This window comes from Solea solea, chromosome 5 (assembly GCF_958295425.1).
Source record: "Solea solea chromosome 5, fSolSol10.1, whole genome shotgun sequence".
NCBI lineage: Eukaryota > Metazoa > Chordata > Actinopteri > Pleuronectiformes > Soleidae > Solea > Solea solea.
The window spans coordinates 14,594,897-14,622,138 of NC_081138.1; the positions used below are offsets into that span (position 1 = coordinate 14,594,897).

At 41.4% G+C, this 27,242-nt stretch overlaps 1 protein-coding gene across 2 annotated transcripts in view; it reads left to right on the top strand.

Annotated features, from left to right (window-relative positions):
- The window catches only part of tln2a (talin 2a), a 90,477-nt gene that overhangs the window by 48,664 nt on the left and 14,571 nt on the right, over positions 1-27,242 (top strand). For both annotated transcript variants that reach the window (XM_058628756.1, XM_058628757.1), the window contains exons 11-43: positions 1,112-1,267; positions 1,950-2,051; positions 2,616-2,692; positions 4,587-4,767; positions 4,895-5,008; positions 5,158-5,266; positions 5,964-6,172; positions 7,326-7,424; positions 7,922-8,089; positions 8,783-8,917; positions 9,231-9,390; positions 11,324-11,490; positions 12,862-12,990; positions 13,562-13,675; positions 14,728-14,841; positions 15,249-15,383; positions 15,764-15,892; positions 16,116-16,218; positions 19,435-19,643; positions 20,298-20,417; positions 20,541-20,738; positions 20,818-20,957; positions 21,511-21,604; positions 22,226-22,315; positions 22,426-22,548; positions 22,665-22,808; positions 23,287-23,448; positions 23,566-23,706; positions 23,814-23,995; positions 25,176-25,308; positions 25,529-25,630; positions 26,384-26,554; positions 26,935-27,081. In XM_058628756.1, coding sequence (XP_058484739.1) covers positions 1,112-1,267; positions 1,950-2,051; positions 2,616-2,692; positions 4,587-4,767; positions 4,895-5,008; positions 5,158-5,266; positions 5,964-6,172; positions 7,326-7,424; positions 7,922-8,089; positions 8,783-8,917; positions 9,231-9,390; positions 11,324-11,490; positions 12,862-12,990; positions 13,562-13,675; positions 14,728-14,841; positions 15,249-15,383; positions 15,764-15,892; positions 16,116-16,218; positions 19,435-19,643; positions 20,298-20,417; positions 20,541-20,738; positions 20,818-20,957; positions 21,511-21,604; positions 22,226-22,315; positions 22,426-22,548; positions 22,665-22,808; positions 23,287-23,448; positions 23,566-23,706; positions 23,814-23,995; positions 25,176-25,308; positions 25,529-25,630; positions 26,384-26,554; positions 26,935-27,081 — 4,557 coding nt within the window. The remainder of the gene's footprint in view (positions 1-1,111; positions 1,268-1,949; positions 2,052-2,615; positions 2,693-4,586; positions 4,768-4,894; positions 5,009-5,157; positions 5,267-5,963; positions 6,173-7,325; positions 7,425-7,921; positions 8,090-8,782; positions 8,918-9,230; positions 9,391-11,323; positions 11,491-12,861; positions 12,991-13,561; positions 13,676-14,727; positions 14,842-15,248; positions 15,384-15,763; positions 15,893-16,115; positions 16,219-19,434; positions 19,644-20,297; positions 20,418-20,540; positions 20,739-20,817; positions 20,958-21,510; positions 21,605-22,225; positions 22,316-22,425; positions 22,549-22,664; positions 22,809-23,286; positions 23,449-23,565; positions 23,707-23,813; positions 23,996-25,175; positions 25,309-25,528; positions 25,631-26,383; positions 26,555-26,934; positions 27,082-27,242) is intronic.

Sequence of the window (27,242 nt, forward strand, 5' to 3'; positions counted from 1 at the left end):
CCTCACGTCACAGCTCATCGCGTTCTGTCCATCTGCTCCACAACTGCTGCTCCTCTGGAAACATTTGCTCAGGCCGCGCAAGGGGAAGACGAAAGAAACGGGCTGTGTGTCAGAGAGCAGCTGGAGCATGGAGACGTTTGAGTAAAACCAGGGGAGGATGAGAGTTGTTGACAGCCAGATGAAGGCGTGATTAAGACGTCACGTTTTAATTACTTACCAAGAAGAAAAAAAGTTTTGTTTTTTTTCCTTCCTGGCCGATCACTGTGGCAGCAACTTTAGATGTACATGCTGTGAAATGAGTGAATCTGTAACGTGTTCTCAGTGGTTCCAGAAATACCCTCGGCTGGCAGAAGAGCGTGAAATTTAAAGGACATTAATTCTCACTGAGTGCTTTGCTGATGGGAATAAAAGTGACGTTTTAAATGACTTGTTTGGATCACGGGTTTAGTGTCTTTGTGGTTGATCATAACTTTCAATTTACTGCCCATAGTTACTGTATATAGTGCTTTTTCTAGTCATACTGACCACAACAAGTGCTTTACACTACAGTTCTTACCCATTCACATGCTGTTGGCAAAGGCAAAGATCATATTGGATCCAAACTCAGTATTCGACAGGAAATAACTGATTATGATGACAACTTGTGACTTTAATGGTCCATTGCTTAAGAAAAAATGACGCCTAATGGTGAACAGCGGACTCCTTCACTTGGCCCTCCCCTTTTCAAACGCGTCAGGTAACTATGGTGGCCTTTGCACACCAGAAAGGGTGCGTTTCTTTAGGTTTTGTGTGGTCAGCTTCACTTCAAAACGAGAAATGCATGCTGACTGATAACATGGCGGAACAAAATGGCTTTCTCCTCATACTGAGGCCCTTGACTTCCACACATATAAAAGATTCATCTTAAGACTCCGAAAACCAAACCGCTTTCCCCGATACTCCTCCTGTTGTGGGGACCTACATCTGTAATACAGAGACATTATGGTGACATCGCCGTCCATGTGGGAACAGAAATGAAGTTATAATGACTCTCTGGGATGTTAATGGTCTCTGTCATGTCCTCTGAAGTCATGGAGCAACTATGTGTTGTTTTTTTTTTTTGCTTTTTCAGGAAAAGATGAAGAGTAAGAACAAGCTGGTGCCAAGGCTCCTTGGCATCACCAAAGAGTCTGTGATGAGAGTGGAAGAGAAGACCAAAGATGTGGTTCAGGAGTGGCCGCTGACCACCGTGAAGAGGTGGGCAGCGTCACCCAAGAGCTTCACCCTGGTAAGACGCGTCACGCATGTCTTCCTATTTCACTTCATAAGTAGTAAATACGTTGGACAGGCAGTGAAGCCCCCGCAGTCGCCTAATTCAATTAGCACATGCTCTGTTTGGTGCTGTTAATTAAGGGAGAGTGCTCTCCACAGTGTACAGTTTGATTTGCCGACCATGTGTTGAAACAGTTGTAAATATTTTTCTGGACGTTCAGCACGTTTTGATCAGTCGGAAGGTGGCGGGGGTCATTTTGACATTTATTATTTATTATAAAGGTATAGATTATTGCCACTGAATACAGACGGTGGTTGCATAGTGTGGATGAGTTGAATGTTGGAGTAAGGAGTGCAGTCTGCGTAAACATGCATAGAAATGATGACGTGACCTTGTGTCATTTTTTTCATTTGGATACGGGGTACAGTATACTGTGCATGGATGTAGCTGGAAAACATTGCAGGGAATGTTGTAAAGGTCTGACTGTCTGTGTGCCGCAGCACTTCACTGTCGCACAGCACAGTATGTAGTGTTCATCTGAATCCAACAGGCTCCATGGATCCACTATAACCCTCAGAGTAAATCCTCATGCGGTTTATGTTTGCAGGCACTACTTTTCTCCCAGTCCAGTATGAAATGTATGATTAAGATGGAACTGTCTGTCTGTCTGTCTGTCTCTCTCTGTGTGTGTGTGTAGGACTTTGGGGAGTATCAGGAGAGCTACTATTCGGTGCAAACCACTGAAGGGGAGCAGATCTCGCAGCTCATTGCTGGTTACATTGACATCATCCTCAAAAAGGTGAGCCATTTATCTCCGTGTTTAGTTCTGATGAGTCGTAACTAGGCAGAAATCTGATGGACTCCGGCTGTGCGTCATGGAGATGTAGTTAAATTACAAGAAGCATCCAGGTCATGTCTATACTGTGAGAACAGCAGCTGACCTTTTAATAATGAGTCAATAATGATGAACTATCACCTCCAGTGACATTAAAACGTGTAAAAGTTCAACTGACTTTTCAGTTTTTCAATAGGTAAAATAAAAATATACAGTAAATACACTTGTATTAATAAATAACTTAATAAATAAACACCGACGTCTTGCACTCTGCTGGTTTAGTTCATATTATTGTCATATGACATTTCAGTTCTAATGACCTTCATATGATATGTCCTTAGCCCAAAGATAGTTCTGTGTGAAGACGAAACTAATATCCTCTCCTCCCTGGAACCAAATTTATTTTAAATTTTTATGACTGACACCAACATTATTTATACTTCGCAATGACGAAGCATCTCAGAAATCCCTCTTAGTTTCCTTGGAAATAAACATTTGCCGTGTTTTTTTTCTTCTTCTCTCCTGCAGAAGCAAAGCAAGGACCGTTTTGGATTAGAAGGGGATGAGGAGTCAACCATGCTTGAGGAATCCGTGTCCCCAAAAAAGTATGAAAAGCAGTATCACTGATGTTATTGTTGTAGTTTATTTCACTCTGTGAAGAGCGGGTCACCTTCACAGATAATGGGCTCTTTGCTTAACAGCCACTTTGACACGTTTTAGCAGGAAAAATCCAGATGTTAATGATCTCATTATTATTATTATTGAGGGACAGTCAGGACAGTGTGACAGTGAACCCGCATTCACCCTGAAACCAAGGAAGCTCAATGGAACTCAGCCTTCATTAATTTGATGATTAACACTTGTGATTTTCCCCAACAGCCTGTTGTCATCTTTGTATTGAAAAATCTAGAAAAAATAAATAAGCTTCTTTATGCCAGGGAAACATGAACTGTGTGGCCCTAAAGAATAATCCCATCCCATTCCTTTTGTGGCTGACTGTGCTACAATCCAATAACATTTGCAGCATGAAAATGACTGGAGCAGAAGAAAAACACAGTTATTGCAATCATAATATCAGTCTGGGTCCTGGTTCAATTTCCTCTTCACCACTGCTCACACATTCGTCTTCCAGGACCTCATTTCATCACACGAGCACTTCCTTAGCTGGATTTTATCCTGAGAGATAATCATTTTGTGAGGAAATTTTGCCGCGATGGACAAGCGAAAGGCTCTATCGGAACATTTCCTGTGTATGAGTTCATTTATTTATCCGCAGCGTGTAAGTGAAGCCCCCCGTTTCCCCGTATAGCCTCCACTGATATTGCATTCTCTCTTTTAACTTATAGTATTCTCTGAAATTGTTATTGTTTTCTCCACTTTTAGTTTTATCTCGTCTTGTGTGAAGGCAAAAAGTCTTTGATACTCTAAATACATAGCAAACTAAACCCTGGAAGGTTTTATCAGTGGAAAAAACACACACACACACGTCGCTTAGTTTTGTATTCCAGAAGTACACAGAGGGAAGACTCAGCAGTGTCTGGCTGCTTTGTTAGTCGCCCATTGTCACATATTCACACAACCACAGTCTGCTTGCCGTTAAATGTCTCTTGTAAACACAAACTCACAGACGCCCTGTTATGTTTGTCTTTACTATGCAGTAGAGATGGTCATTTCTAGCAAAAATACTATTCAAATATTGAATTGTTATATTAAAATATTCTAAACTCCAGTGCGTGATCCAAGGAGAACTGAGACGATGCCTGACATCTGAACAGTGAGGCATCATCGCAGATTCTGGCGAGCAGCGTGCCAGGTCTGATACATATAGTTAGTAAGCCTTGAGATAGAGTATCAGGTCCAGATGCCTGGCGCCTTGGTATCTAGGGAGGGAACCTTGAAAGGCGCCTAGTTTGTGTCTTATCTTACGTTATGGGTGTTGATATTTATATTGAACACCAGGTCTGTTTATAAGAATATGTGAGTGATTAAACTTAAAGTTGGCTAAATGTTACAATTTTCTCTCACATATAGTTGTTGCACAGCTTCAAGTTGCATTCAAGAAATCTCTTAAATTTCATCACTTTTGCAAACACACATGCAGTCCACAGACTACATACTGGCTGCTGCTGCTGCCACCTCGTGATAATAGTTATTGGAGTGGAAAGATTTGTTTTTATAAATGTAATCATTGGTAAAACATTACTTTTGTATCTTTTTAATATACTGAATTACAAAAAGCCACAGAAACTGATCGACTTTTTATAATAAAAATCCAATACTCATCCCCATCTTTACCATGTTTTTGGCTTCTGCTTTGTTGTTGTCATACAGCTGTGTATGTTTATTATATTCTCTTTGTAAGAGTTGTACCAGTGTTTTTTACATTAGAAAACTATTGTTTACACCGTATGTTATTTACCATAAGACAGTATGATGTTTTAGACGTCAGGTGATTCAACTGCTAGATCCAGTATTAACTGTGCGCTGGTGAACCTGCAGGTCCACCATCCTCCAGCAGCAGTTTAACCGCGTGGGCCGGGTGGAGCATGGCTCAGTGGCGCTGCCGGGTGTGATCCGCTCTGGCTCCATTGGCACAGAGTCGCTCAGCATGGGCTCAATGCCACCTGCTCAGCAGCAGATCACAATGGGTCAGATGCACCGTGGGCACATGCCACCACTGGTAATTACAGCAGGAAGCAGTTGATTTCCCGTCATGTGGCTCCTATGCTAAAGATGATGGTATATTTGCTAAGTTTGTCAAAAGAAACATTCAAGGCTCCACTCTGTTCATGTCCCTGTGTGTGTAGAGCTCAGCACAACAGGCTCTGATGGGAACCATTAACACCAGTATGCAAGCAGTGCAGAAGGCCCAGATTGACCTGGGAGAGGTTGACAACCTGCCACCGCTGGGACAGGACATGGTAACGTACATTGCACATGCACACTTTCAATTTATTTCCATCACATCTCCTCATGATATCCCCCATAAGAAGATGAAATCATTGCCATGGTTCAGCTGCATCGGTGCGATGGTGACGGTGATGTGGTTTGCTTCTCTCTGTGTACCCAGGCATCCAAGGTCTGGATCCAGAACAAGATGGATGAATCGAAACACGAGATCCACTCCCAGGTTGATGCCATCACTGCAGGAACAGCCTCTGTGGTCAACCTCACAGCTGGTCAGTGGCACTGGCAACAATCTCAGAGAGCACAAAACATGGTCTCCCATAGTTTCCCTTAGAGTTGATACACTTCCCTTTCTTGCAAGGTTAACAAATCCTGAATCTAGATCCATGTCCAAAATCTCCACCAAATGAGTTTCTTTTTTTGGGCCATAACCTACATCCTCAGATTTTAGTTTAAATGTGAGTTCTACTTTCCACAAACACATAGACAAACAGATGCAGGTAAAAACGAATGACCGAGGTGGTAATAAATTATCCCATTAGGCTCTATGACTCATTAATTGGACATCCATGATGAATCCTGTGAAAGTATTAAGGCTTTTTATGAGTGAATTTTAGGACTTTAGAGCTTAACCTTTCCATGTGACCGGTTCTCATTAAAGTCACAGTTTAACCTGTAAAAGTGTTATAGTTTTATTTCATCCAGCCTCTTTATAAATGTGTGAAATGTCAAATTTGCCTACTAGTTTTCCAGTTTATCTACAATTTACACTGATAATAATTTATCTCTGGTTTATTTTCCTGTTTATTCTCCAATGCTTTGATTATGCAAAGCCTCTAATCTTTGTCGAGTTTTGATTCTTGGTTATTAGTCATTTTGCATGAGTCAGTCACTGGGGGAGAAAAAAAAAGTTAAGTTTGTTTTCTCCACTTCTCAAAGGCAATTTCTGTTCTTTCTCATTATACTCAGGTGATCCCACTGACACGGACTACACAGCGGTGGGCTGCGCCATCACCACTATCTCCTCTAACCTGACGGAAATGTCAAAGGGTGTTAAGCTGCTGGCTGCACTGATGGAGGATGACTTCGGAGGAGGAAACGACCTAATGAGGGCTGCCAGGACACTAGCAGGGGCCGTGTCTGACCTGCTGAAGGCTGTGGAGCCAGCCTCAGGAGAGGTGAGCAGAGGAACCATGAGCTTCTTCAAAACACATCCAATTCAACCCTTTGTACAATTGGACATGAGTTTTGTTTTGTTTTGTTTCATGCAGATCTGCACAGAAAATATGCAGATAAATTGTTTCTTTTTCTATTTTTCTCTTCATTTTGCTCCCGAAATGAATGACGAAGGACATCATGTGTGACATGTTGATGTGTGAAAGACGATTGCAACTTTATTTCCAGCACAACTCTTTCCATTTCAGTTTCAGCCGGAGCAGAAAACAAACCCTTTCACCATTCTCACGAATTGAAAAGCCAGATTTTGAATGCGCTTCGTCGTCTCCACAGGGTTTTGTTCCGTCTAAACTGACAGCCGAAAAAGTTAATTAAGTCTTCTGTAAAGCAGCTCTACCCTGAGACAATGCTTCGCCTCCTAATAACACAGCATCTCTCCTGGTTCTGCTAATTAAACCTAATTATACCAATGCGCTCCACTGCCAACTCAATTGTTCTGGTCAGTCTGAATAAAGACCTCAGGCGGATGCCGGGATGATTGATTTTTCTTGATAGAAACCGCTCCAAAATACAGTAGAGGACACTGTAGTGGTTTGTTTTTGTCCTCTTGTGGAAGAATTATTCAGAATGAAATGCAGTGTAGGCTACAGTGTTGTGCTGATCTACATAATGCACGGATCTACGTTGCTTTTGGACCAATGTGCACGTAAATTATTCATGCAGGTTGTTGTAAATATGACCTGTCGGTTAGATGGAAAGAAAAACTGAGGCTGTTTTTATTTTTTTAGTGTACTGGATAAATGAGATTTTATTGATTTATATTTTTAACTTGACATACACAATATGCACTCCGCATTTCGGAAATGCCGCTGCTACTTGATAACGTCTCAGGGATGTTTTGTTATGAATTTTTTTTTGCCATTGTTATTGTTATTATTGCCCTGTATGTGAAGCACCGCCTCTTTTTGTTGGCACTTCTGTGGCGTGCACAGAAGAATGACAATAAACCTGATTCTGTTTGATTTGCAACTCTTAAAAACGTCATCGCTACAGCTCTGTTGTCTCAACATACAGGATGAGGCACTTTTCAAAGCAGGCGACAAAATGCATTTTTCAAATTCTGATATTTGTGTGTGTGTGTATTTGTGCTCACAGCCCAGACAGACTGTGCTGACAGCAGCAGGCAGCATCGGCCAGGCCAGTGGAGACCTCCTGCGCCAGATTGGAGAGAATGAGACAGACGAAAGGTTCCAGGTAACGCTGCACTCAGCCCATTTATCATTATCACTGCATTCAGAGGAAACGCGGTGCCCAGGAACTGCCACTCACTTAATCAAGAACACATTTAGGGAATATATTCTCGTTTTTATATCTTAAATAGATGTTTTCATTTGGCTTGGACACGATTCTGGCTGTTAAATGTGTCTTTCTTGGATCTCGTACTTGGCTGTTACTGTAATATAATATTATGTTTTATTATATTAAGATGAAAACAAGTACTGGGATAATGAAATATTATTTAGGCATTAGGTGCATCCATTATATTACATATCAGCTATTACACTGCCTTTACACCAACGCTTTACACACTTTAAGAACATTTATTTATTCTTTAATGATCATTTCATCATAAACAAAGCAGCTTTGGTCCACTGACCCCACTGTGGTTGGTCCTGTGTAAAAGGGAGGACCATGTTTTCAGTTGTTGATGATTAATCATGCTCTTATGTCACTTGCTTCCTGTTGTGCAGGACATTCTGATGAATCTGGCCAAAGCAGTGGCCAATGCTGCAGCCATGCTGGTGCTCAAGGCCAAGAATGTGGCTCAGGTTGCCGAGGACACGGTGCTTCAGAACCGGGTCATTGCAGCTGCCACCCAGTGTGCACTGTCCACCTCCCAGCTGGTGGCATGTGCAAAGGTACAGCAGTAAACATCCAGGACATTTATTATACTGTGATTACAAAAAGCCTGATGTTCAGTGACTCTCATAGTGTCAGTATTTGTACAACATGCACCCAGATTTAATAAACTAAATGCAAATACTTGGAAATGATGCACAAGTGGTGCAATGTTTTCCATTTAGTTCAGTGTTACCCTCAGAGTGGTGTAAGGTTCTTATTAGAGAAGCTGTTAAAGCTGTTCTTACTTAATTTACTGGTTCATCTTATTTCTCATATTAAAACTGTTGGGGAGCTTTGTTAAATAGAGATTTATACTTTTCAAATACATGAAACACCTTTATTTTCGAGCAGAATGAACATAAGAGCTCTGAAATACTCCCTCACTACCATATTTGTGCACTCATAGTTGTACGACCATGTGCCTCTAATCAGTTTAAATGCTCTCCTGGCTCCCAGTCTGAATATCACCATCCACTAAATAACTCCTCACCTCTCTGCATGTCAGTGTGATGAGAAGCATCTGCTGACTCCATCTTAAATCCTTCCCTCCTTTCTGCTTTCATCTGTTCTCTGTGATATGTGATTTAGTCATAAAAGACGCTGGCTGTGTGTAAGTTGAATATAGTTTTTTTTTTTGGCATAATTAGTTTGCTTTCTTTTTCTCCGTAATGCTGGTGATAAATCTTTCTCCCCTCCCTTTCTTGTTGTAGGTCGTGAGTCCCACCATCAGCTCTCCAGTTTGCCAGGAGCAGTTGATTGAAGCAGGAAAGCTTGTGGATCGATCGGTAGAAAGCTGTGTCCAGGCCTGTCTCTCAGCCACAGAGGATGGCGAGCTCCTTAAACAGGTCAGCCTCATTACTGTGTAAAAACAAGAGAGCACACCTGGCCTCTTTTTCCTTTTTATTTGTTTTTATTTCGCCTCAGAAAACAAGTTGTGTCACAGGTTTCGCTGACTAAACGCCAATCACACAATTTCCTAGAATAGTAATCCTCAGTCTCTTTTCTATTTAAACCTCAGCAGCTGAGTTTGTGTGCTAACACCCGGCTTAAGAAGCACTGAAGATGATGAGGCCGCTGCGCCTCTTCACAGTCGCGTGGAATAATAAAGCTTAAGAGACTCGGCACTTATGTTGATGATGTGATTCTGGTGTGTTGAAGGTGAGTGCTGCAGCCAGTGTGGTGAGTCAGTCTCTGGGAGACCTCCTGCAACACGTCCGTCAGTACACCGCCAGAGGAGAGCCCATCGGACGCTACGACCAGGCCACAGACACCATCATGATGGTCACTGAGAATATCTTCAGCTCGATGGGAGACGCAGGTGAGGCCCAAACACGATGTCACACGGAGAAGAAAACACCTTTTGATTCAGAAAGTAGTGTGTACAGTATGTTATGAAACGGGCTAATGAATGACCAATTTAGTTGTAATTATCTGTCATTAGATAAGTACTTCAGTTAAGGCATTCAGTGTTGTACCTACAGCAGCCAATGGAGATAATGTAGGGAATTAGCATGTAATAGACATTTGATGAAATAAAGTCATCTGGCCAAACTGAAGGGAACCTACTGAAGTCGGGCAGTGTTTGAGTACACATGCTTGCTGTTTCAGAGCGCGGTCACATGGACCATTAAATCACATCCATATTACTACATCAACATGGATGACTCGTCTCCACTGCTTCCCTCTGTACAAAAACAATGTGGATATGGTTGCAGTGCATCTTGCCCTGGTGATGCTGTCTGAAGCCAAAATAAGCAATTCATGAGGGAGTCGGTGGCTCAATTTTCCTTAATGTTGTGTGACCTGTAATTTACCATTGTTTCCTATTGATTGCCCTCATTTCTTCATTTTTGGGGCACTTTGAAACAGCGTTTTGTTTGTATTCTATTTAAAGCATTTCAGCTTCTGTGGTATACTTTAAACAAACCAGTGTGTTTCATTTGATGAGGAGGAAATTAGGGCCTTTATGTCATTTTATGTAAATATGTCAGGTTGTGCGTCACTTGCTGGACGTTTTGTCAATGTGTTGTAGTGTATTTTTTTTTTGTTGGACCCTCCTCAAAGGCTAGATGGTTAATCTCAAAGAGCTGTTCACTCACTCACTCGTCTTCTACCCTTTTATCCTTTACATTTGCGGCGGGCACTGGTGCCAATCCCAGCAGGGTGCCAGTCCATCACAAGGCCACATAGAGACAAACAACCATTCTCTCTCACACTCAAACCTAGGGTCAATTCCGAGTGTCCTAATCCTCGTGTTTCTGGACTGTGGGAGGAAACCGGAGAACCCGGAGAAACCCCCCCCCACACACACACACACACACACAGGGACTACATGCAAACTCCTTAAAGAGCTATTCATTAATAAATTGTAAAAGGATAATCATGAATCAGATCTGTCTACCACACTCCTAAAAACCAGCCATCGATCTTGAGGTTTGATCTCAAAGAGCTTGGCGTGGTGGTGAGTTTGAGCAGACTGCTGGTGGTCAGCTCGGCTGCACTGATTGGCTTGATGGACAAGCAGAATCACTGTTTGCTCTGCTGCGGTCTGAACTAATGCAGTCGGGGCGAGAAAACAGACCTTTGAACTGGTGTCAGATATGTCGAGCCGCATCACCCCCGGCTGTCAGATACAGAAATAAGTCAGTCCGCTGCAGTGAAGCCGACACATTCCCATGAATTAAAGAGGCTCAGTGTGTCCAGGTTTGATTTAACAGAGAGAACAGAAACGCCAGTCTCTTTCCCATCGTTCTTGTCTTTCTCTGTTAGTCTGAATCAAAGAAGCTGGTGAAATAGTAACATCCAAGCCCTTCTGAACAGGTTTCATTGAGATGCAGATCTGATCAGGAAAGCATTTGTAAGAAATTCAACTATGTTTTGGTTGTTAAATCATTTTTCATTTTCCCCCATTAAACATTTTCTATGTATGATACAGACACTGTAACCCCTACCAAAGAAACCCATAATTATTTTCAACTTCAGTTACAACTCGAGTCAAATTACTGTCACAAGTAAACTCTCTGCGACTGATAGAAATGAATTAATATCAATTAAAATCATTGTGCTGCCAATGGCTCATAATAATAATAAAAAAAAAAAATGTTCTCCTTTCTTTCTTATATTGCTGACTGAAGAAAGAAGAATGGATTTTCTTTACATGCGACTCATAATTCTCTCGTCTCTTTGTTTTTTTCCCCCTTTTCACACTTTCTTCACCTCCGTCCTCTCTCGTCCACCGTGTGTCTTCTCAGGAGAGATGGTCCGCCAGGCTCGCGTTTTGGCTCAGGCAACCTCCGATCTGGTCAACGCCATGAGGTCCGACGCTGAGGCCGAGGTGGATGTTGAAAATTCAAAGAAGTTACTGGCAGCTGCTAAACTGCTTGCTGACGCCACTGCCAGGATGGTGGAGGCAGCAAAGGTAAACGGCATGCAGTCGCCTGTGTTTATCTTGTCAACAAACAAAACAACTTAGAGGCTTTTTGAACTACAGTTTTTGCATTTGTGATCTATTCCGTCTTCTTTTTCCGTCTCAACGGAAAGGAGCAGCTCAGCTTTGCTGCTTCTTCTATCCAAACAGTTAATCTCTCAACATTAGTTCCATTATCTGTCTACAGAATCACACATTGATATTAATAACTCCCCACTCCCACCTTGAAAATTAAATGATGCCCTCCAGCTGTTTAGTCGAGCCTGATGCCAGGCATTTTGCTGTCACAGCTGTATATTCATCTGTCAGTGTAGGCACAGGCTTCAACCAGCCGTTGCCTTGGAAACTGATTAATTGAGCATGTGCAGTTTATGTTTTGGACATGCGTTACAGCTTTAGGTGCATTTTTTTGACTTCAGAGCCTTTGGCCGGTAAGGATTTCCTTCAACCAGACACGAGCTTTAGCCAGACTTGTTTTTCTGTGATGAATTATTTGACGCTATCTTTTTACACATTTGGTTCTTCAAAGCAGTTCATTTTAATATTATGCAAATTGGTTATTCTATTTTAAAGGTGTCAGCAGTTGCCAGCAGGCAAATGATGGGTGAAAGCTGTGGTGACTTAAAGCTCAACAAAACATCTTAAAAAAAATCTTATTTTCCTTTTGTCTGCCTTGTTGTTAGTGGTCTCTGTTAATGTGATTCCTGTCCGTAGTAGCCGTGGGGTTTAACACTACATTAATGGCGTTCATTTTGAGTCGAACACCTACCAACCTCTTTGTGTAGCTGCGTGTGTAGCTTCCAACCTCCCAGTTAATTAACCTAATGGCAGCAGGCTTCGCTGTCTCTCAGCAGCAGGGGACGAGGAGGTGCTCAGTGAAATGAGTCGCCAGTTCTGTGATGCTGGAAAACAGGAGAGCTAAGTCAACAAAAAAACATGTTTGTTTTTTTTCTTCTTTTTTTTTTTTGAGTGGAGAGAAGTCAATTTTGTCTACGTCGTTTTCAAATATGAGTGCAGTTTGAGTATCCAGAGTTCATTGTTGGCAGGTGAGTGGGTTTGACAGCTGCTTCGATCAGTAGGTGTGTGAGGTGATGAGTGTGTGCTACCTAGGTTGTCAGTCGCAGTCAGTCAAACATCACCTATTTTAAACCGCCACTCACGTAGACATGTCTACTCCAAATCTTTTCAGAAGTTGTGTAGTGTGTCCCCAGCTTCACAAGAATGGGGTGCGATGATTGTAGAAAGTCAGGAAACCTGTGCTCATCTGTCATCGCTGACATGTACTAAGCTCTAAAGTTCACCTGTATGCACGGGTACCTGCCGATCCTTGTGTTTTCATGACCCCCGTGTGTGTATTTGTAGGGGGCCGCAGCATACCCGGAGAATGAGGACCAGCAGCAGAGACTGAGGGAGGCTGCGGAGGGTCTGCGTGTGGCCACCAACGCTGCGGCTCAGAATGCCATCAAGAAGAAACTGATCAACAGACTGGAGGTGAGTGATGCTGACCAAAGCCACCTTTTTATCTGGGGGAAAAACCTTCAGAAAATATTAAAAATATTTACACAAGATCCAATGACATTTCCACCAAAGCCAATCCTAAATGTCACCATCTTCATTTCAGTTTTCAGGACACCGTATCACCATTACTAGGCAAGATTAGTGAGGATTAGGATTCAGCATGTGTTTCATTCTTAAATGTCAGGCCACTTTTTGTAGTGTCTATCTTTTAAAATGGTCCTGGAATATGTAAAATATCAGCCTCATGCTCATTGTTAATTAACTAAATGTTATATCCAGTTTACCTTATTATCTACAGTGATTTATTAGGTTTTTATAATGTTCGTGAAAATGTAAATATGAATAGTCGAGTAAAACGAGTACAAATAAGTGCCCTACATGCGTAAATGCCTAGCCAAAAATAAAACGCACAATTATAATTCTAATGTTAAATTACTCTCCTTTCACAGCTCGTAGAGTCTTGAACATGTAGCCTTTGCCGTAAGTGGACACTTACCATTTAACGCCATTGTTCGTCTGTGTTTATGTACTTTGTGTTCCTCAGAATGCTGCTAAACAAGCCGCGGCTGCAGCCACACAAACCATCGCCGCTGCTCAAAATGCTGCCGCGTCTAACAAGAACACCGCTGCTCATCAGCAGCTGGTGCAGAGCTGTAAGGTGAGGATCTACTCTTGTTTTCTTTTTAAAAGAATCACTGAACTACGGAGCTCCTTTAAGTCCCATAGGCCGATATTTTTTTTTTTATATTGTATCATGTCTATATATTGTATCTTGTGCGCAGGAGTCATTGTCCGTCATTGATGGATATTTTTCTACCGTGACGGGAACATTTGAAGGCTGTCCGTCATTTTGACAGATTGATCATAGAGGCCTCTGCAGCAGTCTCCCGTGATGTGTTTGATAACGCTGAGCACAGCGAGCACAATGTTTAAGTCCCAGCAGAGCAGGAGGAAGGTTTAAAGTTCATTTAGGGCACTGAGGGCAGGCTACAGATGGTCAGCTGGGTACACTTTCATTGCTTGTTTACCCACTTTTCATTGTGATTGTCTTAATTCTGTATGCGCCGTTCTTTGCCGAGACATCGCGCTGCGTTGTTTTCGTGGCCTCCCTCCACTGTCAAAAATTAAAGCATTGAATAAAGTTCTGTGCCTGAAAACTTTAAATTAACATGATGGATAAAAATAGACAACAACGGATTTTTTACAATCCTATCCGTCAAAATGACAGACAGCCAAAAAGTCAATCGCAACATGGCATAGTGATATGACTGTAGCTTGTTGACCACATGGATAAGTTGTGTTTATAACCTTTAGTGGCTACATTGCTATAACATATGCTATTATTTTAACTCCCGACTCACTGAATGGGGTCCAGGAAATGATAAGGGAAAATCCCACTACTGCACCATGGCCAGGATCCACGTGTGTCCCTGTTGAGTCCTATGACCAGAATTTCACTTTGTATTAAAGGAGCTGGCACCTCTTTTATAGGAGTCTACATGATGCTACAATAAATACCGTATATGCCATCCTTTCACATAAGTAATGATAAATGATAAGACTTTCTGGGACTGTAGGGCTCCGTTTGTCCGTTATTTAATGCCACTGTTAATCCAAACTGCTTAATTCATAGAAAACTGTTGTTGAAATATGTATTAGAATCTCGCATATACACTAAAGAGCATCTGTATTCTGTGTTGTTGTGTACAGGCCGTGGCGGACCACATGCCGCAGCTCAACCAGGGCGTACGTGGGAGTCAGGCCAAACCGGAGGACCTCAGTGCACAGCTAGCCCTCATCATTGCCAGTCAGAACTTCCTGCAGGTGCACAACACACTCGCTCACACCATGGACTCATCTTTTCTCACTTAATCTGTAAAACGGGTTGTAAAAACTTTATATGCACATCGTGAAGCTGAGTAACTCCAATTCTGCTTTGGGAACTAGGCTGTGCGAAGTATAAATAGTGTTCTCTATTAGGTGGAGGCATTAAAATAGGCCTGTAGCCTCTTTTTGGTGGAAGCAAGCTGTTAAAGAATCACTGATGTGGTGATAATATATGTTAAATACCCCAGTAAGGCTTTAATTGCTCTATATATGCAAATATTATTAAATTAGTCCACTGTTATTCAGTTGTTGCTCAGAGCAACATTTTCAAAATGCCTCAAAGGGAAATGTTTTTATTTTTTTATTTTTTGGCTTTAAACACTTCTTTATTCTTCATTCTGCAGCCTGGCAGTAAGATGGTGACCTCGGCCAAGTCATCCGTTCCCACGGTGACGGATCAGGCTGCAGCCATGCAGCTTGGTCAGTGTGCAAAGAATCTGGCTACCTGCCTGGCTGAGCTGAGGACGTCTGCACAGAAGGTAGAGCGCAGAAACAAAATCATGACAACTACAACCTAAACACACATGGCATGGCCTCACAGAGACCCGGTGCCTCTCTCAATCATAAACAAAAGCTTGCGTAATGATATAATGATACGGTACGGACCAAAATAAAGACACCTGACCCACGTGTAGTACAGTGTGACTGTCGAGACTAGTGTCTGAGGCGTAAACTGCAGTTTTCAAGGCTTTTAAATCCCTCTGTGTGTGTATTTTAAACCAAGTGACATCACCTGACTTTGAAACTATATCTAGTAGTGAAATATGTTTCTTCTAAAAGACCACACATACCATTATATAACTTTTGTAAACTGCTTAAACTGAAACAATAGTTAGACTTACTTTGTTTTACATTCTAGGCACATGAAGCTTGCGGCCCCATGGAAATCGACTCTGCGCTCACTGCCATCCAGACCCTGAGAAGTGAGCTGCAAGATGCCAAGCTGGCTGCTGTGAATGCCCAACTCAAACCTCTACCTGGAGAATCCGTAAGAGGCTATTTATGCCCAATTAGGGTCAACCCAAGTTTCATTCTTCCAAACGTTGCATGGAAAATGTAGTGAAAGTGTAGGACAGCTTATTAGTGTCCTGTCTGACACAGAATGTTTATTTACTCACTGCTTTAATTGACATGTGAGTGAATCCTCTGGTTTATTTTTATTTATTTATTTTTTTTTTTTTTTTTTTTACTGTGCTTTGCCTCCGCCTTAGCTGGAGAAGTGTGCTCAGGATCTGGGCAGCACGTCCAAGTCAGTGGGATCCTCGATGGCTCAGCTGCTCACCTGTGCAGCACAAGGAAATGAACACTACACAGGTTTGTAACGCTCATGTGCGGCACGGACTAATGGCACAAAAGCACAAAAACACACTGTAACAAATTTCCTGTAGAATTTACAGTAAAGAACAGGCAAAAAAGTTGCCAATAAAGTGCTGTAAAAGTGTTGTTAATTACTGTAAACATTAATTACAACATATTACTGGATACGTTTTACAGGTTTTTGCCGTATATAAAACACAACAATGTATTGTTTTATATGATAAACAACCATTTATTGTATTTTAATTTACAATATTATCTTGTATCCCATTCAAATTACATGAGTTACCTGCCAACTATTTTTGCCACTAAATAGCTGTTACTTGTTCATAATTCATTATTTTATTGTAGAATGTTTTTACAGCTAATATAGGTTTGCTTGTCATGTTTTGCAAATTAAGCACTGTCATTTTTTTGTAATTGTAATTATTTTCAGCTATTAACAATAATAATAAAACAAGAGTCAGTGCTGCAACAATACAAAACATTTATTAACACTCAATACCCGATGTGTATATTTTCAAACTCACACAGACATGAACAAACTCACATAAACATACACCAGACTGCACAAGACTTGCAGCCACACAGTGTAACTTTGAATTAACTACTGTAATTTGCAGCAACAAAGTCAAATGTGTAAAAAATAACCACATCTTGGAACCATTGTTTTTTTGTTTTTTTTATACAAAACAGTGTGCCATTATTGTTTCTTTTGCAAACGGGCTCAAAGCCATTCAAAGTCCATTAACCTTTTTAGAAGTGCAGAGACATGAAGGTTGACATTGCTGTTCCACTTCTCTTGCACCTTCCCACTTCTTGGACTGATCCGCTTTGTGGCCTTTGTGCCAGACGTTGGGTTGATCCCCAGGAAGCATCTGAAGTCACAAAATCAGGAAAAAGACACTTAATGAAATACATTGTTTACAAAAGACAAAACCCATAGATCTCCCCTGCGTTCCCCGACCACCGCTTTAGCTTAAGTCATCAAAAGATGTGCAGGCTAGGCTAGTGACGAGTTTAAGACGAGACCCAGACTCTATCAGCGGTAGTGATTGGGTCTCGTCTTTCACTTGTCACCCAACGGTGCGTAGCATTACAGCCTCTGAACAACGCAGCGGCTACCGGAAAAAAAAAAATCGAAATAGCAGAACAGATTGACTGCATTTTCGCGGTGACATGACACACAAATATTTAAGACCCATGCCATCTGAATTTAAGACAATTTAATACTTTTTAAGGCCTTATTTTTAGGAAAATTGATTTACGACTTTTTAAGGACCTGCGGCCACCCTGAGTTCATGGACGATTCGTGAACGATAGGAAGTTTCTGACTAACTACCTTCACCAGATAAATGATGATAGTGGTCGATATTACTGTGAAAAAAAAATGTTTTGTGCACATAACACACTGCTCCAAAGCCTACTGCACTGAAACATCTGATGTATTCTTGGTCTGAAAGTAGTTACAGAAGTGAACCAGACGAAGCAGTCAGAGAATGGCTCATTCGTGATTCGCAAGTCCTTTTAATAAACTGAACGAGGAGAACTAGTTCGCGACAAAGAATCGTAATAATAATTCCCATAATACTAAATTGTACCACACAAATCTTCATAATACAATCCAGCAGTTACAACACTCTAGTGTATCTTGCTGTTCTGTGGTTTTTGCTGGTTAACATCTTCAAAAAACAGTGCAGTTTTGAGTCCCACACCCCGTATATATCAACTAAGGCGAATAAAATGATGCCAAATGCTGTTAGTCACACAAATAAATAAGGAAACATTATTCTTACCAAAATGTTGTTTTTGCAGCTTTCTCTCCTCACCTCACTTCAAGGTTGATTCGATCCTGTCGGCGACACACGTAACTTTCTCACACCGAGTTTAGACAACATACAGTAGCACCTAACTACCTTAGCTAGCGGCATGTTAGCCTAACATTTTAGCCTTCCATTAAACTGCAGAGCCTGGGATTACACTCGTTCTAAAAATCTGAAAAATATTCTTGAGCTAACTTTATTTTTAGTTGTGCAAACCAGGCTGACACACGATTAAATCATATTGCATGTTATTACTTGAATCACATTTTGAAGAGAAACTAGCAAGGTTGGTTTCCAGCCATGATATGCCAGGTGAAAGGCATAGCCTCAAAAAAGGTTACTAAAGTCATATTGTTAAAAACTAAAATAATTACTGTTTAATTCGGGTAAAATGTAACATAACCATGCATACAATCTTGCCTAGTTTCTCTTTAATAGTTTAGACTAATAACATAATACTTACTCTTTATTGAGTGGATGAAGGCTGGGTTCGCTCTCCTCCTCCCGCCATCAAATGCCTATCCTCTTGCAAACTGCCAATATTAGCCTAACAGTGTTTAACTGTAAATGTATCATTTACAGTCAGAACCAAGTGAAAACATAACCATGCTGTAATTTTAAAATGTGTTACAGCTTTAAATTACTGTAATTATTTTTTACCCATAATACATTGCAATTTACAGTTACACCTTGTAAAAGGATAGGACAACAAGCTTCTGTAATTTTTTACTGTAGAAATTACAGAAATTTGTTACAGTGCAGATTTTCATACAATTGTAATCTAATACTTTAAAGAGCCCAGTGAGGTCACTGCTTTCCTAACACAGAGTTCATGTTGCAGTTATGACTTCCAGTCCTGTTGATGGATATGTAGCATCCATAATCCATATTCATTTTTCTCTTCCTGTTGTGTCTGTTTTTAATTGATTGACAGCCATGATATAGTATACCAAAGGAAGGTGAATGAGTCAGTGTGAGCCCCTTTTTGGAATACACAGGATCACCACAGTTACTGTGGAGAGCTTTTATTATCTCCTAAAATCCTTCACCAGAAGTTCATGGTTTCCAATAGAAGTGGAGAAAAGTGCTCTGATCAGCTGGAACATGTTCTACTTTCCTCCAGTCATCCTGTTACCGGCAACATTAAATAACTTAATTCCACTGCTTTTATCCCATCATCTGATGTATTTTTTTCATGAAGCTTTTATTGTGTTCATCCCTGAATGGGAGCCAAACCTTTGATTTTGTTCTGTTCATGTTGTAACTCATTTGCGAAGACGGAGGAGTTACCTTCAGTAAATGAAACAAATCTCGCTCACGATTGGGTGCCAAAATGAAAACGTCATTGCGCGCGACTACAGTTGTGTCCCACCTCTGGTCCTCTGTTTAGGAATAGCCGCCAGGGAGACGGCTCAGGCGCTGAAAACACTGGCGCAGGCGGCACGCGGTGTCGCCGCTTCCACCACGGACCCCAAGGCTGCAGCCGCCATGCTGGACTCTGCTCGTGATGTCATGGAGGGATCAGCACTTCTCATTCATGAGGCCAAGCAGGCGCTGGATTGTCCTGGAGATGCCGAGAGCCAGCAAAGGCTCGCACAGGTGAGGTTGTTGATGATTGCTCGGGGGGGGATTGAGTGAACTCTGCTTGTCTCTTCTTTTTCAAAACTGTTGGCTGCAGCCTGGGAGGCATCTTCAGTATATCCTTCATTCTCCTGTCAGGTGAATGCACCTGTGTCAACAACATTAAATCATAATAAAGCCTTAAACAGAAATCAATGGTTAAGATGCTGAACTATTGCGATGACTCAAACTTCTATGTGTTTTTATATAGATGTTGCGCATAAATTACTTTTCATGCCAAATCTTGCAACGGTGCTGCTCAATAATACATGAAATCAACACCTGTCAAATAGTGCAAGGGGCTCCTATAATAAGCCTGGAGCCATATTTCTGGGCCAAGTATGTTATTTATTTATGCCTTGTCATCATCATTTTTCACTCTTCACAATGAATAAATGATATGATACTGGAATGCAATGTAGGGAAATTCACACAAAAATAAAAAGTATTTGATGGTGCGTTTTCATCTTGACAATAGACAACTACTCAACTGAAACTAAAATTGTAATGGGAAACTTATTGGTCAGAACAAGTAGACTGGTGAAATCTGATGCTCCATATCCTCGATCATCACTATTTTATATATAGATGGCACTTTCTGAGCCAGGCTAAGGTAAACGTCGTGTGTTCCAGGTGGCCAAAGCTGTGTCTCATTCCCTGAATAACTGCGTCAACTGTTTGCCTGGCCAAAAAGATGTGGACATGGCTCTCAAAAGCATCGGGGAGGCCAGCAAGAAACTGCTGATTGAAACTGTGAGTTTGCATAATGGTTATTATTGGATGTTGATTTACCAAATCTTCACCGTTCGAAAAGCGGTACCGGATTCTGTCGCCTTCCCTCGTGAAACTTCCTCTCCTCTCCTCTGCTCCGTTCAGATCCCTCCAGCCTCTAAGTCGTTCCAGGAGGCCCAGAGTGATTTGAACCAAACAGCAGCAGGCCTGAACCAGTCAGCGGGCGACGTGGTCCACGCCTCCAGAGGCTCCAGCAACCACCTCGCAATGGCTTCTGGGAAGTTCAGTCAAGACTTTGATGAGTTCCTGGATGCTGGAATCGAGATGGCTGGGCACACTCAGGTTTGTAGCTCTGCTCTTTCACATCTTAGCGGTATCTTTGACGATGTTAAAGTGTTATGCTATATTGAACCCTCTGTAGAAAAAGGATGACCAGGTGCAGGTGATTGGTAATCTGAAGAACATCTCCATGGCGTCTAGCAAGCTGCTGCTGGCTGCTAAGAGTCTGTCCGTCGACCCCGCAGCGGCAAACGCTAAGAACCTGCTGTCTGCTGCCGCGAGGTACCACACCTACGCTTAAATGTTTATATTTAAGTGAAATTATTTCAACTGTATTAAAATAATATTACATTTCACGGCACCTTAAAATGCAGCCTCCAAAAGGAGCAAATATAACAAACTGAACCTTCATAAACGCAGAATTAATGGTAAGAATTACATATTCCGCCACTTTACTTTCCGCTTAATGTACTTAATAAACTGCCAACTCCATGTATCTCGTGCTATTTTTAAATTATACTTAGAAATGCCAGGTGTTTACCATTAAATATAAGAAAAAAAATGAGATTTAATTGTAATACCATAGTCTGTTCCTCTCTTTCCAGTGTTTTAAAACATTATGGAGTAAGTGATGCATTGTACTGAATGCACTTGAATATGGCAACCATGTTGTGAAGTTATCAGCACACCTGCATTCAGACATTGTAATTATAGCAAAGGAATCCCCAATATCTTCAAAAAGACCTAAAATAGTATAATAGGATTTCAAACATTGATACATGTGAAGATTTGTGTGTGTGTGTGTGTGACGTCTCTGTTTGCTTCTTCCTTTCAGAGCAGTGACTGACAGCATTAACCAGCTGATTACACTGTGTACACAGCAGGCGCCTGGACAGAAGGAGTGTGACAACGCTCTCAGAGAGCTGGAGGTAAACAAAACCCCTGACACTTTCTAATGAAACGGGAACATTCAGCAGCAAAGTGACAACTTTTATATTTAGGTTTATGGTCACAGTCTGTATCCAAATAAAAACAATGATTGTAATAGACCTAATTTCAATTAAATTCAATTTAGACTTGACTCATAAACCAAAACTATTAATATACCAAAAAGTACACTAATATCTCTACTAATATCTCCACAACTGTGAGTGATAACGAACAATGAGTCTGATACTGGACCACAGTGATTGGTCATCAGCTGAAGATTCCTGAAAACAGCTTGAAGAACATTCACTCGCACTGACACAAACGACTCGCTGGCTCTGCACCATCTTGGCCTCTTCAGTAGATTCTGAGAGCATCATTTTATGATTATATGCCACCTGTCGTCTCTGCATGCTGGATTATTTATAATTTGTCCACAATGTGCCGCATGCAGAGGTGTACAATAAATGCATAATTCTTCGCATAATCAGAACATCTATTGAACATCTTTTTGCAAGGATGCAGTGTCTGATCCTCTTAGTATCTCTTAGTATCTTAGAGAATTTCAAATGAAATGACAGGAAATACTCGTGTTAAACTCTCACTGCACTCTCATCGCTCAGGCTGTCAGAGGAATGCTGCACAACCCCAATGAGCCGGTCAGTGACCTCTCCTACTTTGACTGCATTGAGAGTGTGATGGAGAACTCCAAGGTAGGCTTTTTTTTTTTTTTTTTTTCAACCAAGTGTTTTAAAACACAGAGCATCAAACACCCTGTGCAGCTTATCATCTTCTGTCTTTGCTTTGCTCACGCTCTGTCCAGGTCCTCGGAGAGTCCATGGCAGGGATTTCCCAGAACTGCAAGACCGGTGATGTGCCTGCTTTTGGAGACTGTGTGGGATCAGCCTCCAAGGCTCTGTGTGGCCTCACTGAAGCTGCAGGACAGGTACACTCAATCAACCTGTGCACAAAGTTACCCAGTAGTTCCTATAGTAATGCAAGTTATTATTATTATTATTATTATTATTATTATTATTGTTGTTGTTGTTCTTTTTATCTCAGGCTTCCTATCTGGTGGGTGTGTCTGACCCAAACAGTCAGGCGGGGCACGAGGGGCTGGTGGATCCCATCCAGTTTGCCAAAGCCAATCAGGCAATTCAGATGGCTTGTCAGAACCTTGTTGACCCAGACAGCAGTCCCTCCCAGGTACACTATAAAGTCAACGTTATTGTTGGTGAGGCTATCAATCGTGTAGTGTTATGGATTTGCAGCACGATTGTTTAAACAGTTTCCTGACTTCTTTGCAGATGAGTATTTTTATGTGGCCGTGGTTATTTCCTTCTCTTTTGCTGACAGAGGGTTTGTTGGGTTCACTGTGAATATAAATATCCCTGATCCATTATCTCATGCTGACATTATTGCTCTCAAAACTGTTGAATACTGTCTGCAAACACCAGGTAGAAATGTTTTATAGCCAGATGCTTTCACTCCAGGTGTGAGAGTCTAATTTTTGAGTTAATTTCATAATCGCCTTATTGCTCCTCTGCAATCTCCAAGACTAACAGTTGTGTATGTGTCCACCAATATATTCTCCAGAATGTTTGCAGTCGTTTGTCGAACATGAAAATGTATTTGCATAGAAATGAAACCTCAGTTTCTCATTTTCTTGTTCATAATGTGGCAGGTCCTGTCTGCAGCCACCATTGTTGCTAAGCACACCTCAGCGCTGTGCAACGCCTGCCGCCTGGCTTCCTCCAGAGCGGCCAACCCAGTTGCCAAGAGGCACTTTGTGCAGTCGGCCAAAGAGGTGGCGAACAGCACTGCCAACTTGGTCAAAACCATTAAGGTAAGATTTCCTTGTTTTTGAAGGATTGATGGTTGAGTGATTCACCTTAAGTCACATTTGAGGGCAGATTTTGTGTACCTTTTTTATTTTTATACTCTTGTCTCTCTCGCTGTTTAGGCGTTAGATGGTGATTTCTCAGATGAGAACAGGAACAAGTGTCGGGTTGCCACGGATCCTCTAATCGAGGCTGTGGAGAACCTGACAACATTTGCTTCGAACCCGGAGTTTGCCAGCATCCCAGCTCAAATCAGCGCCGAGGTATTGACATCAGCGTAATGATTTTAGCAATTATTCCACAGAAACAAGTCCTTTATAAATGTGCGGTGCATACATGACTTATCCTGGTTTTTTTTTTTTTTCTGTAGGGCTCTGCTGCTCAGGAGCCCATCCTCCAGTCAGCATATTCCATGCTTGATAGCTCCACCTACCTGCTCAAGACTGCACGCTCATTGGTTATCAACCCCAAAGACCCGCCCACCTGGTCTGTCCTGGCCGGTCACTCTCGCACCGTCTCCGACTCCATCAAGAGCCTCATCACGGCCATCCGGTCAGTGATTAAGCTTTTATTCAGATTTCAAATGAAGTTACCGAAGGTTTTGAAAGGAGCAGTTTCACATTAAGAAGAGAATTAAATCTTTTTAGTTATACAGCTTTCTTTCCCATCTGTATACATATCGCAATATATCATATAATGGAAATTTTATAAGTAGTTTTCTCCTTTGGAATCGTGATCTTTCTACTAGACAGCTTAAAGTAGCAGTTGCCAGTTTGGAAATTCTGTTAATCAATATTACCTGCAATTCAGGTAATATTTTCTCAATTTCATTTGGATCCTGTTCATTTGACCCAGCCCGTTTGTTATTTTGGCCCTGCGTTCATCCCTAGCTCAGTGACCACTGAGTCAGCAGAAATAAAAAGCACTTTATTTTCACCGTGCTTGAGTTATTCTGCTCGCATTCAACACCTTGGTGTGACAAACACTTGTTGTCATACCTTTTGTAAAAAACCCTTTGTTTCTGACCTTGATCTGATGTCCACGAGGAGCCAAATCCCAGTGTCAAACCCACAGAATTCTAAGTTTCCTGCTCTGCGCTGCACATTAGCATTCACACGAAGCCGACTTCTCATGTCTCTCAGTTCTATTGCCCTTATCACCGTTCTTCTCTTAAGACTGCAAATTGAGAGGTGGGAGTTTGGCCTGGGCTTTTAATAGTTGTCAGTGTTACACTGCGGTGTCAGTTAATCCGTCCTGTAAAAATCTTTCACTCTCATTACGCACACAGGTGAGGTTTTCTTTCAGTGCCACTGTGCATAGAAATAGATGTTTAACTAAACTTATTCAACCCGTGAGGCCACTGCCACAGACCACTCGGCGGCTTCACAGCTAATTCGGCTTCTCGGCATGATGTCCCTCTGTAGAGATGAGACCCTACAGGCCACATGTCAGCAGATGTGACCTGAACATCAATGAGATGAGGGAAATTGCAGGAAAAAACGCTTGAGACATCCTGGCTTCTGTCTGCGTCACGATAAGCTTTAGTTAGGTTCAAATTTATTCTTCTCATCTCTCTTCCTGTGTGTATCTTTTCTTTTCTTTTTTTTCCATCGCCATCTGTTTCTTTCTTCCTCCGTCATCATGTCGTTCTTCAACTCTCTCTCACTTTGTTCCCAACAATTTTTCCCCTTTTTCTGTTTCTCCTCTTCTCCTGTTCCCATTTTATTTTCAGGGACAAGGCCCCAGGCCAGCGAGAGTGTGACTCATCAATTGATAACATCAACAAATGTATCCGGGACATTGAACAGGCCTCTCTGGCAGTGGTCAGCCAGAACTTAGCCAGCAGGGACGACATTTCACTGGAAGTAAGCAACCGTCAGACAATTTCTACTTTCTACTCCATTTCTGTCCAGATGTTTGTTCTTGTTTCATTATTTATCACCTTTTTTTTTATTCTCCCTTCTTTCCATTTTCTTGTATTTTTATATCCTTTTAACTAATGTGTCATTTAGTTTTTTAAGGGTTCCTCTGACTCATAAAAAGCCACTTCTTTCTCCAACACAAAAACTTCTCTTTGTTCTTCAGGCACTACAAGAGCAGCTGACGTCCACTGTGCAAGAAATTGGCCACCTAATTGACCCCATTTCCACTGCTGCCAGAGGCGAGGCTTCCCAACTAGGACACAAGGTGTATATAGGGCAGGGAGTTAATTACTTTAATGCTGTGACTGTGGAGCAACAGAGTGATACTTTTAGCAATTATTAATATTCACTGGTAAAACTATGTTCTTTTATCACAGCATTAAATGTTGATATCTGATAGTGACATTTAAGTCCAGTAAAGGATGAATTTGTTAAAATTTAATTTAATGTGAAATACTATATTTGTCAGTTTTAGATACCTGTGACTAAATGTTTCGTGTCTTTGTAGATCCACTGTGATCTGTAAGTTGTTCCGCACATGTGTGAATGGTAAACTCAAGCATAATATTGTTGAAATTGCACTTATTCTTCTCAAGAAATTTCCGGTTGATAATAAGTTTTGTAAAAAGATCCTTAAACAAAGGGAAACGTGGAGATCTTGTAGTTTATAGGTTATTATGCTATTATTTTACTGGGACAAATTTCTATCAAACATCAAATTGTGAAAGGGAATATTAAACCAAATGTTGGTACTACATTAGCCAGTGTATCGTGTTGTGTTTCTTCATTTCATTGAGAGAGATTTATCTAATATTTATCACTTATGGATAATATACTAATACTCATTCTTGGAGTATTGATTCCACACTAAATTATACATAGATACATTCACCAATCTTTTGTTAATATAGTATTTTTTTTCATTTTTCATAAAAAATACATTCAAAGCAAGTAAACAAATCATGTGCCGTATGTAAACAAAGCCAACTCTCCTCTGACGTACCTTTTTCCCCCTCAGGTGACTCAACTTGCTGGTTACTTTGAACCACTGATCGCAGCGTCTGTGGGCGTGGCGTCTAAACTGAGGGACCACCAGCAGCAGATGACTTTCCTGGACCAAACCAAGACACTGGCTGAGTCTGCTCTGCAGATGCTCTACGCTGCCAAGGAGGGTGGAGGAAACCCAAAGGTACGCTCCATTTTATACGTCATGGTCTAATCCCATGGTTCTCAAACTGTGGGAGCTTCCTCTGGTGGTACTTGGAAGAAAATTTCACTATACTGGTGTCTGAAGTATATGTGAGGAAGAAGCAAATAATCTTATGGGGAATAAATCCTGTGAAAAGACTTTGCTCGGCCTATTTACACCACTGTATTTTAACTTTGTCGATAATAGTGCTATTTGGAATAAAAAAGTTTGAGAACCGCTGGTGTAATCCTAATCAAGTAGGCATTGATTCCATAATTCAGTGGGGAAAATGTCATGTGTGCCTGCAGGATATTGGCTTCATTTAGTTGCAGGGACAAACACATGTGTGTGCTCATCCTGACTCGTGTCGCACCTCACAGGCATCTCATACCCATGATGCCATAGCCGAGGCAGCCCAGCTCATGAAGGAGGCAGTTGATGATATCATGGTGACACTGAATGAAGCTGCCAGTGAAGTGGGAATGGTGGGAGGAATGGTGGAGTCCATTGCAGACGCCATGGCCAAGGTAACTCATCCAATGTTTGGGTAACAATGGTGGTTAGAAAGAATAAAGGACAGTAATCTACATGCCTGTTAACTTTACTTCCGTGCTTAAGACCTAGATTAGTTTCAGGTCTTTGAATAAGAGTTTACCATAGCTGCAGACAGACACTGCTGACTCTTATT